Consider the following 13,862-nt stretch of genomic DNA (forward strand, 5'->3'; position numbering starts at 1 on the left):
ATAATGATGCGTTGAACAATAGGTTTCGCTGACCTCGTCATGAGTGTAATCACTCCCATGCCGGCGACCCGCGCGTCACCCGTTGCTTGCTTGGTGCATACAATGTAGTCAGTTGGTGCATACAATCAATACAATGCATACAGCTAAAGGCGGCTGGCTTTAGGGGGGCGCCATCTAGCGAGAAGTACGGGTACGTGGAAGGAGCGAGCGCGGCGGCGCTCGCGCCGCGCACCGAGCTCGTTACACGCATGAGCGGCCGCGGGCAAGTACACCAACCAGTATACATCAACATCAGTCACAGTTGTCACTGCTCTGCGAGTGGTGGTGTCGCACGCGCTCCCTTCATGCGTTCCAACAATTCGGGGAAGGTCGAGTACACAACACATCACCAGAATGTGACAAAACAACCGCGTGCCGCACTCTCTAGCTAATAACTTCCCTTCGTCTTCCCTAGTAACTAAAGTCAACAAACTTTTTTTATTACTTTCTAAAACGTATTTAATTTTCCGTGTGTGTTTCAAGCTCGCGCCAACAAAACGTGTGTGTTGTGTATAAATAAATATTAATAAAGTGTTGTTAAGTTAAATACGACATGACTGTATCATATGCCGGCGAGGTACCAAACGGCAGCAGTTTCGGATGTTTCTGGAGGATCCTTTGCAAGTGAGTAGTTATTGTACGGAGAGGTCGGGAGCGAGCGAGCCAGCTGAGGCGCCCGAGCCGAGCCCTGCGAAACAGCTGTTCGAGCCGGTGGAGCCAGTCCACGAGCTGCTCGTGACGAAACTCCGCCGATCGTCCGTGGCCACATGTTAAACCGTGACAATAGCACCTTTCCGACCCGCAGCCGCGCTATTGTGTCGCGAACGCGATGCGACATTCGTGTTTAATTGTACACAACACCGAGGTGCTCAGGTTACTTCGTCGCGATCAAAAGTCGAGACAATCGCAACAGGTCTTCATTCATCGGCCTTGATCGTTGATGAATGTATTTGGTAAGTAGTTGGGTCGCAGCCGCGCGACAGTGACAGACGGACTCGGCCCTGACAACGAAAGGTGGCGAAAGTATCTCTGACGCACACAACGATCGATTAAACACTTTATTCGATAGTTCTCGGCAACGGGCATGATCTTACGACCGTAAATTGTTATAGGTCGCTAATTTCACTTGACACAAATCATACGTTAAGTACCTATTTATTTACTTGTGATGTGACTAGACGTAAGACTAGTCTTACCAGTAGGTAAGACTAGTAACATTAAATATTATGATTAAATACTTTTATGCTGCTAAAAGTATTTAATCATCTGCAACACGCCAATGAGTAATGTTATTAAATCACGGTGCATTGCCTAAGTCCAGTTGCGTCGACGGCTGCTTAGGTACTTATATCAATAAATTCAATAACATACAACTTACTCGCCGTTATGTGCACAATATGCGATCTGACACCCTTTGCTCTATGGCCAGATTGGCCATCAGTGTGATTCCAGTTGTTCTTACTAAAGGTAACGTAGAAGTAAACAAATATTTATCCGAGTATTAGCACGTGCATATTTGGTCGCGACCGTTATCTGTAAATGACTGGTCGCTTAATGTGTTCTGCCGTTTCTAACAGAAATAAGTGACAATGAAAATAAATTGAATGGCAATAAATATTTGTACCACATAACAGGAACACGACGTCAGTCAATAATACGTGACCTCAATTTCAGTTACATGGAGTTTTAATAGTTTTCCTACACTGAATGAGTAACGCTACGTCTTACGTAGGCGAACAACGCGCGAACGCGGCGCGGCGCGGCGCGGCGAAATCAATCCTTTGATGCCCATAGAAGTGTCCTACGTAAGCGATCTCGTTGCGAACGCGGTGCGGCGCGATTTGCACGCGAATGTCAGGCGGCGCGGCGCGGCGCGGCGCGGCGGCGGCAGCTTTCGCCGCGCCGCGCCGCGCCGCGTTCGCGCGTTGTTCGCCTACGTAAGACGTAGCGTAAGATTATAGTACAGTCACCTGCAATAATATGTTACTTACTCTTCGAAGGCCGCAAGAATATGTGACACACACAAATAAGGGGTCATCCATTAATTACGTCACACGAATTTCTAGGTTTTTTGACCCCTCCCCCCCTCCTTGTCACACTTGGTCACATTTGGCAAACCCCTCCCCCCTAGTGTGACGTCACATTTTTTCTACGAAATCGCCAAATCGAATTAGGTAAGTATCTAAGTATTATTAATATTTTATCAAAATATTTTTTACGATATAAATATTAGTAATTTTATAACCCAAAACTGCTTAGGAAAGAAAATTAAACGAATAAAAACGATTATCGTTTTAAAAACTTGTTATTTAAATGTACAGCGAATAAAATAATTTAAATAAATTTTCGGTTACTGATGAAGTTAAAGTGACGTCACAAAGTTTGTGTCTCCCCCCTCCCCCATGTCACAATATGTCACATTTTCTTGTCCCCCTCCCTCCCCCTAAACGTGTGATGTAATTAATGGATGACCCCTAAGATCGTGTCAGATATTTTTGCGGCCTTCATTGTGTAACATATTAATTATTGCGGTACTTACCTGACTTGCGGACTGTGAGAACATAGTATGCACAGATTAATCCTTAGATTTGTATCTCATTTCCGTTCACATGTGAAACAGGAACTATAAAACTGACCTACCAATGTGCTTATCTCTGTGTTGTAAGGATACAGAAACAGAGAAAACATGTTAACTCAAATATTAACTCTTAAGTTTAATTTGTACAGTATAAGATAAATTACCTGGCCGGAGGAAACACCGAATCGGGAGTCGTGGAAATTAAGGGAGAGGCCTTTGCCCAGCAGTGGGACCCTCAAATAGGCTAGGGAAAAAAAAAGATTAATTGCTGAGGATTCCAGTAAGTACCTACGCTATAATATATATTATTATATCCTTTCAATGAAAGATAAAACTATCGATTTGAATATTATGTAGTTCCTTGAATACAGATAATGGGTTAAAACAAAGCATATCTTAAGAGAAAAATTTATTATTATTCTACTCTGTAGTTTTAATGGCGTGAGAAAACAGTAGGTACTCCCATCTTAAGGCCGGCATCGCAATTACAACCCCGCTGGTGTTGCAGGTATCCATGGGCGACGGTAATCTCTTACCATCAAGGGATTCGTCTGATCGTTTGCCTCCTAACTATTATATCATTAAAAAATAGTTCAAGGATGAGTTTTACAAACCAACTGGGCAAAAGCCAGGTAATATTCATACGGAAATATAGGTAGGTACCTATTACCTGCCGACAAAAGGCCTGTGCACACCGGCTGCGTGTGCGTGACGTGTACGTGCGCGTGCGGCGTCGTAGTATACAGATCCTTATGAGAGACGGCACACCGCTTGCGTGCCGTGTCCGTCAGCGGCTCCAACATTTTAGCGCACGCGCACGTGCACGTCACGCACACGCAAGCCGGTGTGCACAGGCCTTTATTTACACGATGTTCCAATGGTTCAGTCTTAATAAAACCAAAACATAGATACAAGATTAAAATCAGCTCAATGGACAGAAATAACCAAAACATATCTTTAATTTCACTTGAGTAACGTTTCCCTGCAGACCGTAGAAATTGAGTTTATACCTAACCTAAATAGCTACTGCAATTGCTAGGAATTTTTGAGTCATAGTTCATAAAAAAATACTATATTAGTATTACGACAAGTGCAGTAAGTACGTTTTCGGTTTACGACGTTTTCTTCATAAAAAGATTTTTTATCAAAAATGTTATACTGCTCATACACGTGAAACTTTTACCATCATAATCATCATCATTTATTCATGAACAATATAAATTGTGTATGAAATATAAAAACATACAAAAATTATTCAAATTACTTAAACCCAGACCAGAAGACCAGAAACATTAACAACACATTAACTATTTAATTATACGTCTAATCTATCTAATCATAGTAATCACTAATAGTAATAATGTAAGTACCTATAATAAAGATGCAGTATGGTTTCTCCGAGGCACTATACAATTACAAAATGAGAAAGTGAAAAAATAATAGGGCCCCAAAAACATTTCGTGGTTTGCCTTAACCTCTAGCAACCCAAAGCCCTATAAAAGGGTCTCCTATTCCATTCCATTTTGAACCTTTACTTTGAAAAATTAAAATTTATTTTGTCTTGTAATGTTATGACATGACATCTAGGCGACTACTCGTATAGGTTATCACAGTCATATGCCTTTTAGGCATGCGATATTGTATCACGTTTTCATATGTTTCCATATCCATCGTGCAATCTTTGATTTAGTTCTGTGATTTTGGGCTATCGGGCAAGTCGATGTGTGGAAACAGACAAAATAGTCCTATAATATTTTACTTATGTAGATGTGCCAACCGCGCTTTATAATTTATATCTGGGAGACCTCGGAGTAATTAACAACGGAGACGCCATGTCTAAAATTTTCGGTACAAAATAGTCTGCCGTTTTTTGCGGGGGAGGGGCACATCAAATGTATAGGTACGTCATGTCAGATAAACGTCACTCCATACATATGGTTGACCATTGGCCGCCTATTTTCGACAGAGGGGACTGCCTGTTAATGGCGGCTCCATTGTTAATTACTCCGAGTGGGAGACCGAGCTTTGCTCGGAAAACATAAAAACTCAAAAATGCGCGTTTTCCCAGAGATAAGACCTAGCTAGATCGACTTTCCGCACCCGAAAACCCCCATACTTATAGCAAATTTCATCGAAATCGTTAGAGCCGTTTCCGAGATCGCCGAAATGTATATACATATAAATAAATAAACAAGAATTGCTCGTTTAAAGGTATTAGATAGATTAACATTCCTTACATTATAAGTAGGTACATTTCTGTCTAAGAACTATTAGAGAACCCTGTGCTCAGTGCTCACCCCGGAGGTCGACCGAAATCAGTAATTAGCGAACGTCCTCACAAGGCTCGTGTAAGGCCGCGTGTACAAATTTTGACGGCTTCTAATTTCGTATTCCGACTGTAGGAAGCCTATCGCAATGTGGGCTCATGTGCGACGATTAGCCTCTGCGTGCCTGATCATGGCCACGGGAAAATACTTCGTCCGTACCACGTCCATACAGGGCGAGCGCTAGTTTTTTGCCGCTTATAACCGTTGGGATTGAGTCCTCGTTTATTAGGGTTCCGTACCCAAAGGGTAAAACGGGACCCTATTACTAAGACTTCGCTGTCCGTCCGTCCGTCCGTCCGTCCGTCCGTCTGTCACCAGGCTGTATCTCACGAACCGTAATAGCTAGACAGTTGAAATTTTCACAGATGATGTATTTCTGTTGCCGCTATAACAACAAATACTAAAAACAGAATAAAATAAAGATTTAAATGGGGCTCCCATACAACAAACGTGATTTTTGACGAAAGTTATAGTTCGTTTTTTTTAGCATTAGAAAGAACTTGCAAGAAGGTAAGCGATCTTGACATGTCTTTTAATTGAAATACGCTTTTTAAAAATCAGTAACTATTACTTATGAAAGCAGAAGAATATAAATGATCGTATTAGATTCATAATTGTTACATATTTGCCGTGACTTATTTTATAAACGTGTTTTTCACTAAAAAGACACATCAAGATTGTTTACCTTATTTCTAATGCTAAAAAAAACGAAGTATAAGCAACGTCGGGAGGGGTCAGTACTTGGATGGGTGACCGTTTTTTTTTTTTGCTTTTTTTTGTTTTTTTTTTGCATTATGATACGGAACCCTTCGTGCGCGAGTCCGACTCGCACTTGCCCGGTTTTTTTTAAATCCGGATGTTTTAGACTTTAGACTAAACTGGCATACGGGATACAGAGCGGCTACCGCGAAAACCGAAATTCGCAAATTGCGGGATCTTTCTCTTTTACTCCAATGAAGGCGTAATTAGAATGACAGACAAAAATCCCCGCAATTTGCGAACTTCGATTTTCGGGTTTATAGCCCAGTACAGCAGCAGGGCCAAAAATATTTAGAAAAAGGTCTCTGTACACATTACAATTACCTATAAGGCTGCAACGTAAAAATTAGCTTTTAATTTTCTTAACTTTGCAATGTATACAGGAAAGACGACTTTAGCATACCAATAAAATGTGTATAACACAGCAGCCAAATACATTTTCCAACAATAAATCGTGCACCACATAGGACAGCTGAAGAAGATGACTCTTTCCGTCGCTATTTATGTTTTGTGTTTTGTCACCGAATAAATAATCCCACCAAAAACATTCTGTAAAAAACTAGCCAAGTCTCGATGGAGCTGCTTGTTTATCTCTAAAAAGTAATGAAATCTAGACAAAGTCGTGCCAAGTCTAAGGTTCCTTACTGCGATTTCTTTATTATTATAGTTAATGTTGTGTGACTTGGCCGTTGAAGGGTACACAAGGGTACAAAACCAGGTGCTCCATGACACCATTGCACCAATCTGTCGCCAGAACCGCTACCCATTGACGATGGAAAATTGCCACTTGGAAAACGTTGATTCAATAACCAGTCAATTGTAGGCTTGATAAAGCTGCGTATTTCAATAATACTTATGTATGGGCGAGCCTGAAACAAACACTTCTTTTTGGTGCAATGGCAGATTGGTGCAATGGTGTCATGGAGCACCTGGTTTTGTACCCTTGTGTACCCTTCAACGGCCAAGTCACACAACATTAACTATAATAATAAAGAAATCGCAGTAAGGAACCTTAGACTTGGCACGACTTTGTCTAGATTTCATTACTTTTTAGAGATAAACAAGCAGCTCCATCGAGACTTGGCTAGTTTTTTACAGAATGTTTTTGGTGGGATTTCACTTCTTTTTGTAGAAACGTGGGCATATTGATTTATTTTATTAGATTTTCTTATTTAACACATTTTTTTTTCTTTTTAGGAGTAGTTTTTTTATTATTACAAATCTTTCTTTTCTTTTTTTCCGGTTCTGATTCTTGTACAGTAGCAACAGTTTTTCGTATTGCCCATTCATTAAATCTAATAATTAAATAATAATCAGTAATCCGTCACTAATCATCATACAATGACTTGGCAATCGCACATAATGCTTTACTCGTACCGTACTCGTAAATATGTGTAATGCTCAAACTGCAATTAGCGCTAGCGTTATGTTCAATTAGAATTTTTTATAATAGGTGACGATGATCCTTTTGTCATTATGCAGCCGTGCGATGGCCAAGTATACGTATTACAAATTAAAGATATCTTATTGATACGGTTTTAACACCCCCTGGCACTGATTAAAATAACCGACTTGGTTTCACATTCCATCTCAAAACTTTTTTGTAGTAAAAGCGTTGCGAGACTTGCACCTTTTTACATGTAATGTTTTTGAAGGGATCTCATCTCTTTTTGTAGGCAGTCCTTCTTTTCGGGTACTCATACCCATACTATGTATACACATATCATAACTAAACATATCTTCATTCATACTCACATCGTACATCGTAGTGTACCTTTACTTTACCTACTATTTGTAGGAACTGCAACAGCAACTTTGTAATATCATATATTTATATGGGATTACAAACTTACTTATGCAGTTCTTAGATCTTTAAAACGTGACTGATATTGCAATATTTTTAGGTTTTCCCTTTATGTGGCCATTAAACCCTAACTCTGTACCAAATTTCAGCTCTCTGAGTTTATGGGAAGTACTAGTTCTATTCTGATGATCATGAGTGAGTTTCATAAATGCGAAACTTTGCTTTCGCTTAACTTCGGAACTAAATGACCTACAGACTTGAAATTTTGGATTTTAGGTATATGATTATAGCTTACTGGATGACCAAAATTTCTGCGTTCTGGTTTTATCCAGAGGTTCTCAAATAGGGGTCTGAAAATGCGGCGAAATGGTTCCAGTAAAGGATGGTACGGCAGTGTTTGCTTCGCGCTCGACTTGGCGGGGGCACTGCCGTGCCCCCCGATAGTACAAGGTACAGAAGACTCACTCTCTAACAAAACGCGTCTGTCACGATCTGCACAGATATGGCCGCTAGGTGGCGACAGCGCCACGCACGGCTTATGGCAAACCCCAAAATTGGGGTCGAACGGATGTACTTTTAGCTACCTGTAGCAAAGCGACGAAATCGCGGAGTGAGCCACGCCTGGTTTTGTGGTGTTACAAAGCACAAATTTTACACAGACTTCTACAGCTAATGTAATAAATACAATCAATCAATCTTTCTATATAAAAATGATAAAAATCTTAGAATGATCTGACCATCTTAATGATGGATACTTACCGATAAAGCAAAGAAACGACAAGGTTAATTTACCCCACTTTAATTAGTAATTACAAGAATATAAAAATAGTGAATAATTGCTTAAACCTATAAAAACTATTCTCAAGTAACATCACGAAGGTGATTTAGGTGCAGTCAAGTGTAAACGGTGTGTTTACGGTGACATATACAATTATACACACATTAATCACATTATGTATATTTGATATTGACAGTTCATAATATTTCTACTTGGTCGGTTAAATGCGTTTGTATTCGTTCAACGTTCGTCAAACAATACGACTACGTTGATTGTGTAGTATCTCTGTGACTGTGCAAACTTAATGTATGCTATTAGAAGTAGTACTTTCTTAGAAAGGGACATATTAGGGATTTTATATATATGTATATATATATATATTATATTATTTTATTTTATATAATATTTTCTAAGCTAATAAATAAATCACTACAATGCCTAAGCGATAGAATATGCCATAAACCCTCCCATTTGCACAACAAGGGTTAGCCCGGGAACTTAGAACCGACAGACATTGAAATAGGTATGCACAATAAAACAATGTCACAGCCATTGATCCAGGTAATAGCGGCGTATTTTTAGCTCATTCAATAAAATTAAAGATTTAAATCATTTATTTACATTTACATACAATATATGTACAGTGGTACAACTAAACGAAATTAATAACTAGCTTAAATCTAAAAAATAGGCTCCTGAGGCATTGTAACAAAGGATGCTGGCGGCATTTCCCCGCTGTGCTGTATCGCAATACTGATACGTTGTGCGAGGTAGCCGCCAGCTCTTCGGTCACCAGTTACGTCAATAAAATTAAATAGATCGATGGTTTATCTCTCTCACTTTTTAACAGCCTTAAAAAAAAGGAGGTTCTCAGTTGTCAAACTGAACATACGGGTCACCGTATTTTTGTATGTATGTATATTTGTCCTCGATTTATCTCGCGTTTGACTGAATCGATTTTGATGCGGTTTTGAGAAAAGTGTTTCAAGCACTCTCCAGGACCCCTAGGATAATGTTAGGGCCTAGGATGTAAAGTTAACACGCTCATCCATGTAATTATTTACTTAACTTTTGCAACAAGTGACGAAGTGTAGAAGACTACGAGTTAACACTTATTCGATAATTTATTTTATTTTCCCGCCACTTTCCCGAAAGAAGGTTGAGGGAGGCGATGGCTGAGATACGCGTCATACTCGTGAACGGGTGCTGTTTGTGGAGACTGCCGGCACAAAACAGATAGGTACAGAAATCAATCTACATACAAAGCGCGCTCGAGCAACGCACACATAGACACTGCTCACGGACACGATATCTCGGACCGGTTGGGACCACTGCGAGCGCGAGTGCCATCCGCTTGAGACACGCGTCTGTGAACTTTTTTGTGCAATAACTGAAAAACCTAACAAAAAGTTATTATAAGTAACTGTACAGTGGACGGTTGTTTAAATTCAAAATTAAACGGTGAATTGTCGTTTTTTAAGCTACCAGTTGTTTCAGAGAGAATGCGAATGCGAATTTATTACATTGTACATGAGAATGCGAATTTATTACACTTTAAAATATAATAATCGTGCATTTCGCCAATCTCGAAATCATCGCAAGATATTTTCTGTGGAAAATTTGTAATATAGGTAACAATGACATTGAAATTAAAATACCTATTTGATTAATTAATGTATTATTATTAATTTCTATTTCCATTCTTCCCGTTTCATCCTCAACAATAAATGAAACAACTAGATACGAGATACGATACGATAGATACGAGTGCCACTACCACGATAGTTTTTTGTGCATAAGTCATAGTTCGCAACAATCGCAACCCTAGAGCGACCGCCGAGCGTAGGTATGAAAAATAAAGTACACACATGTGATTGACTTCTGTACTTATCTGTTTTGTGCTGCCGGCCTAGCCAAGGTTACAATCGCTATCGCTTCGACAACGAAAAACTTTGTCTCTCTATCATCTTGGCTACGCGGCCTGGTCTGCTTAAGCTAACACGGGCTATTATACTAAGTAACTTAATTTTTATTAATTAATTACGCCTCATTCTGTTAATTATACAGGATATTGACTCTTGGAGACCCTATACATCTCTAAGGATAACTTGATAAACTATATAATCTTATAGTTCTGACACCTAGAGACATTTACACCTCTAAATATTATAACTAGATTTTTTTTGTGTTTTTTTATCTCTATTTTGTATGTAATTCGACATTAAGAGACCATATACATCTCTTAGTAATTTAATTGTAATACTTTAGATTGAATTGTTAGTTTTATTTTATAAAATTGTTGATGTTATTATTAGTGTTCCGTACAAAACTTTGTTTACGGAACACTTATGGGATCACTTGGGTCTTGTTCTTTTATGTAAATTCAATGTTGACGTGTAAAAGTGCCCTTGTGGCCTATTTGCTGAATAAATGTTGATGTTTGATGTTATATCGATCACATTAGGAAACGAAAGTAAGAAGGAACTGTGCTCAAATTCTCTCGTAGGAAGGAAGCGGTTTACGATTCTAATTTCTTTATTCTTATTTAGAAAGTCACATCATAAATAAAACATGTTATTTTAAGGAATCAGATAAGTGTGACATAATCCAATAAAATATTATCTAAAGGTTGAACACGCCAAAACTGGGGCACACAAAATGTAGTACAAAATTATAATAAAAGTGAAAAAGTATATTATGTTTTACACATTTAATAGCATATTTAACGCTGTTTAAAATAACATTCCATATTTTAGATTTGGTCTACACAGTAAGCCATTTTTCTAACTTTCCTACGTACACGGCTCATAAGACTTTGCACCATGTTAATAGAACACTGTCTTGACGCCCATGTCCACATCTTTTGTAGTTCAGGGACCGATTTTACTCCGCCGCCTTTCTTTTTTAAAATTCCCTTCATAATACTCCAGTACTCTTCAACGGGCCGCAGTTCCGGACTATTTGGGGGGTTGCACACTTTTGGTACCACCACGATCCCATTTGCAGCATACCATTCCATCACTGGTTTTGAGTAGTGGCAACTGGCTAAATCTGGCCAAAACAAAGGTGGTGAGTCATGCTTTCTTATGAAAGGTAGCAAACGTTTCTGCAAACACTCTTTTCTATAAATATCGCCGTTTATTGTCCCGGTAGTAATAAACGGCCGACTTCTTTTCCCACAGCTACATATTGCTTGCCAAAGCAGGTACTTTTTTGGAAATTTCGAACGTTTTTTTAATTTACACTCTTCAGGGGCGTCTACTCTACTTAGGCTGGTATAGAACTCTTGCCCAGGAATTTGTTTAAAGTCACCTTTTATGTATGTTTCGTCGTCCATGACGACGCATGCAAATTTGGTTATGAAATTCTCATAAAGTTTTCGAGACCGTTTCTTCGCGGATGAGTTCTGTTTCGAGTCTCGATCTGGTGCTGCCTGGGCCTTATAACTCCTTAGGCCAGCCCTACGTTTCACTTTTTGAACATAGGACTGAGACATTTTAACTTTTTTAGCAACATCGCGAGACGAAATCTTAGGATTTGAGGCAAACATGTTCACCACCTTCTCGTCCTTTTTTTTATTCTTGACACCCTGCAAGCCTCCACTTCCTGGCTTCCGATCTATTGTTAGGTGCTTACGGAACTTTTTTAATACGCGACAAACCGTAGATTGAGGACATTTCAGTCGTTTCGCGATATCTCTGTAGCTCAGTAATGAATTTTCTACGTATTCGTGCAAAATTCGCTCGCGTTGTTGATGTTGTTTGCTCGACATTTTGACAACGAATAAACATAATTTAAAAAAACTTGATAACATTATAGGCCAGTGTCTTGTGACCAAGTAGGTGCCATAAAAGTTTGTATATCTCTATTATTTGCATAGCAATAGTCGATTGTACATGCCCCAGTTTTGGCGTGTTCAACCATGTGAAAATTACGCTGTGTGTGTGTGTCATATATTCTTTCAGATGTGAATTTATTGTTCATAATACGGTTTAAAAATATATATTCGTCTTACATATTTTATTGATTTGAATTTACACACTGAATATGTTTATCATTTAGGAATTTAACAGTTTCGTGGAACGAAAATATGTTGTTTATGCCTAGGTAATCCCAACATTTATGATTGATAGGTACGTGTTTATTAATTAGAGTCAGCAGACCTAGAATAGTCTGCAGCGGATTTGATAGCCCACTCAGTGCAAGTGTTATTTTAAACGTCAAACTTCTTTGAAATTATGACGTAGAAATGATACTTGCACTGCGTGGGCTATCAAATCCGCTGCAGACTTTTTTTGGTCCGACTCCATATCTATATACAGGGTGATTCATGAGACGTGAGCAGGACTAATCCTGCACACTCAGTAACTGATAATTGATCGATCACCGTCGTATTTATGTGAAACAACGACACTTTTTCCTATTTTCTTTTTAACTTTTTGGTGAGGGCAAATTTAACTCTACAATCATGGTTACCCTACAAGACCTAATTAATAAACATAAAACCCCTTTAACCATAATGACAGTATTTTGATTACGAAGAAAATAAACTTATAAAAGTGAGATACGAGTTTTCAAAAGTAACCAGGCCGTGATGACAGTGATGACATTCAATTTGACACAGAATATCGGTAGTTTAGTATTCTAATTTTAGGGTGACCATGCATGTCGTAAATAAATTTTTTTTTTTCAACACGAGGAGCGAATTAACGTTAATCTCACTAATACTGATACGAAACAGTTGCTTATAATTTACAACATGCGCAGTGTTAGTTTTGCTTACGTCTCCTGAATCACCCTGTAAAACAATACTTACACAAAACCTGATGTATAATTTCTTAAAATGTATACTTTCCTCAAAAAATGTAAATAACTGTGAACCGGGACATATTTCATGCAAAAAGGGGGGGTTGCGTCAGGGGGAGGGGAAGGGACGCTAGCTAGTAAATATCTCTCCTAAGCTGCCCGCTTCTGGAATGGACCCTAGAATGCTGGCGGCGTTGCCCGTTTGAACCGCCAAACTTAATCTTTGACCCAAGAAGGAGCTTTATTTATATTACTTTTATAAGTTATCGTAAAATTCATACAGTTAATTTACTGCTTGAACTTTATTCTGCTGGCGCTAATTTAGAAAATCAAACGGATAATTAAAAACCAACTTTCAACCACAAAATAGGTGTAAGATAAGGGGGGGGGGGGGTCTAGACATCGGATGACGGTAGCATGAAGTAGGAGGAAATGGGGTCAACTGAAGCATGATTTTTGGATGATTATAGGGGGGGGGTCAAAAATCGATGACGTAATTTATGGACAGCCCCTTAGAACTAGTAGTAGAGTATTAGCAATCACGATTTCAGGGTTATTAACGCGAGTATTTTCACTTAAATAGATATACATATAAAATATACTTAATATAGTTTCTTCGTCAAACCTGTCGGACAAGTCAATGGGACAAACGACCTAGAAACTATTTTAGTAATGAAAATAAAAGAAAGATAAAATCTGCACGAGACTTTAATATATTAACTTGTTATTTATTAAACACAAACTAATATACAGGTGTTATTAGGTACGCGA

The 13,862-nt window shown here is 38.8% G+C and overlaps 1 protein-coding gene across 1 annotated transcript in view; it reads left to right on the plus strand.

The window, feature by feature from the left end:
• Positions 1 to 263: 263 nt before the first annotated feature.
• LOC134678306 (bestrophin-4) overlaps positions 264 to 13,862 on the plus strand; it is a 72,647-nt gene continuing 59,048 nt past the window's right edge. The window contains exon 1 of the mRNA XM_063536802.1: positions 264 to 663. Within this exon, the coding sequence (XP_063392872.1) occupies positions 593 to 663 (71 nt within the window). The 5' untranslated portion in view covers positions 264 to 592. The remainder of the gene's footprint in view (positions 664 to 13,862) is intronic.

This window comes from Cydia fagiglandana, chromosome Z (genome assembly GCF_963556715.1).
Source record: "Cydia fagiglandana chromosome Z, ilCydFagi1.1, whole genome shotgun sequence".
NCBI classification, from domain to species: Eukaryota; Metazoa; Arthropoda; class Insecta; order Lepidoptera; family Tortricidae; genus Cydia; species Cydia fagiglandana.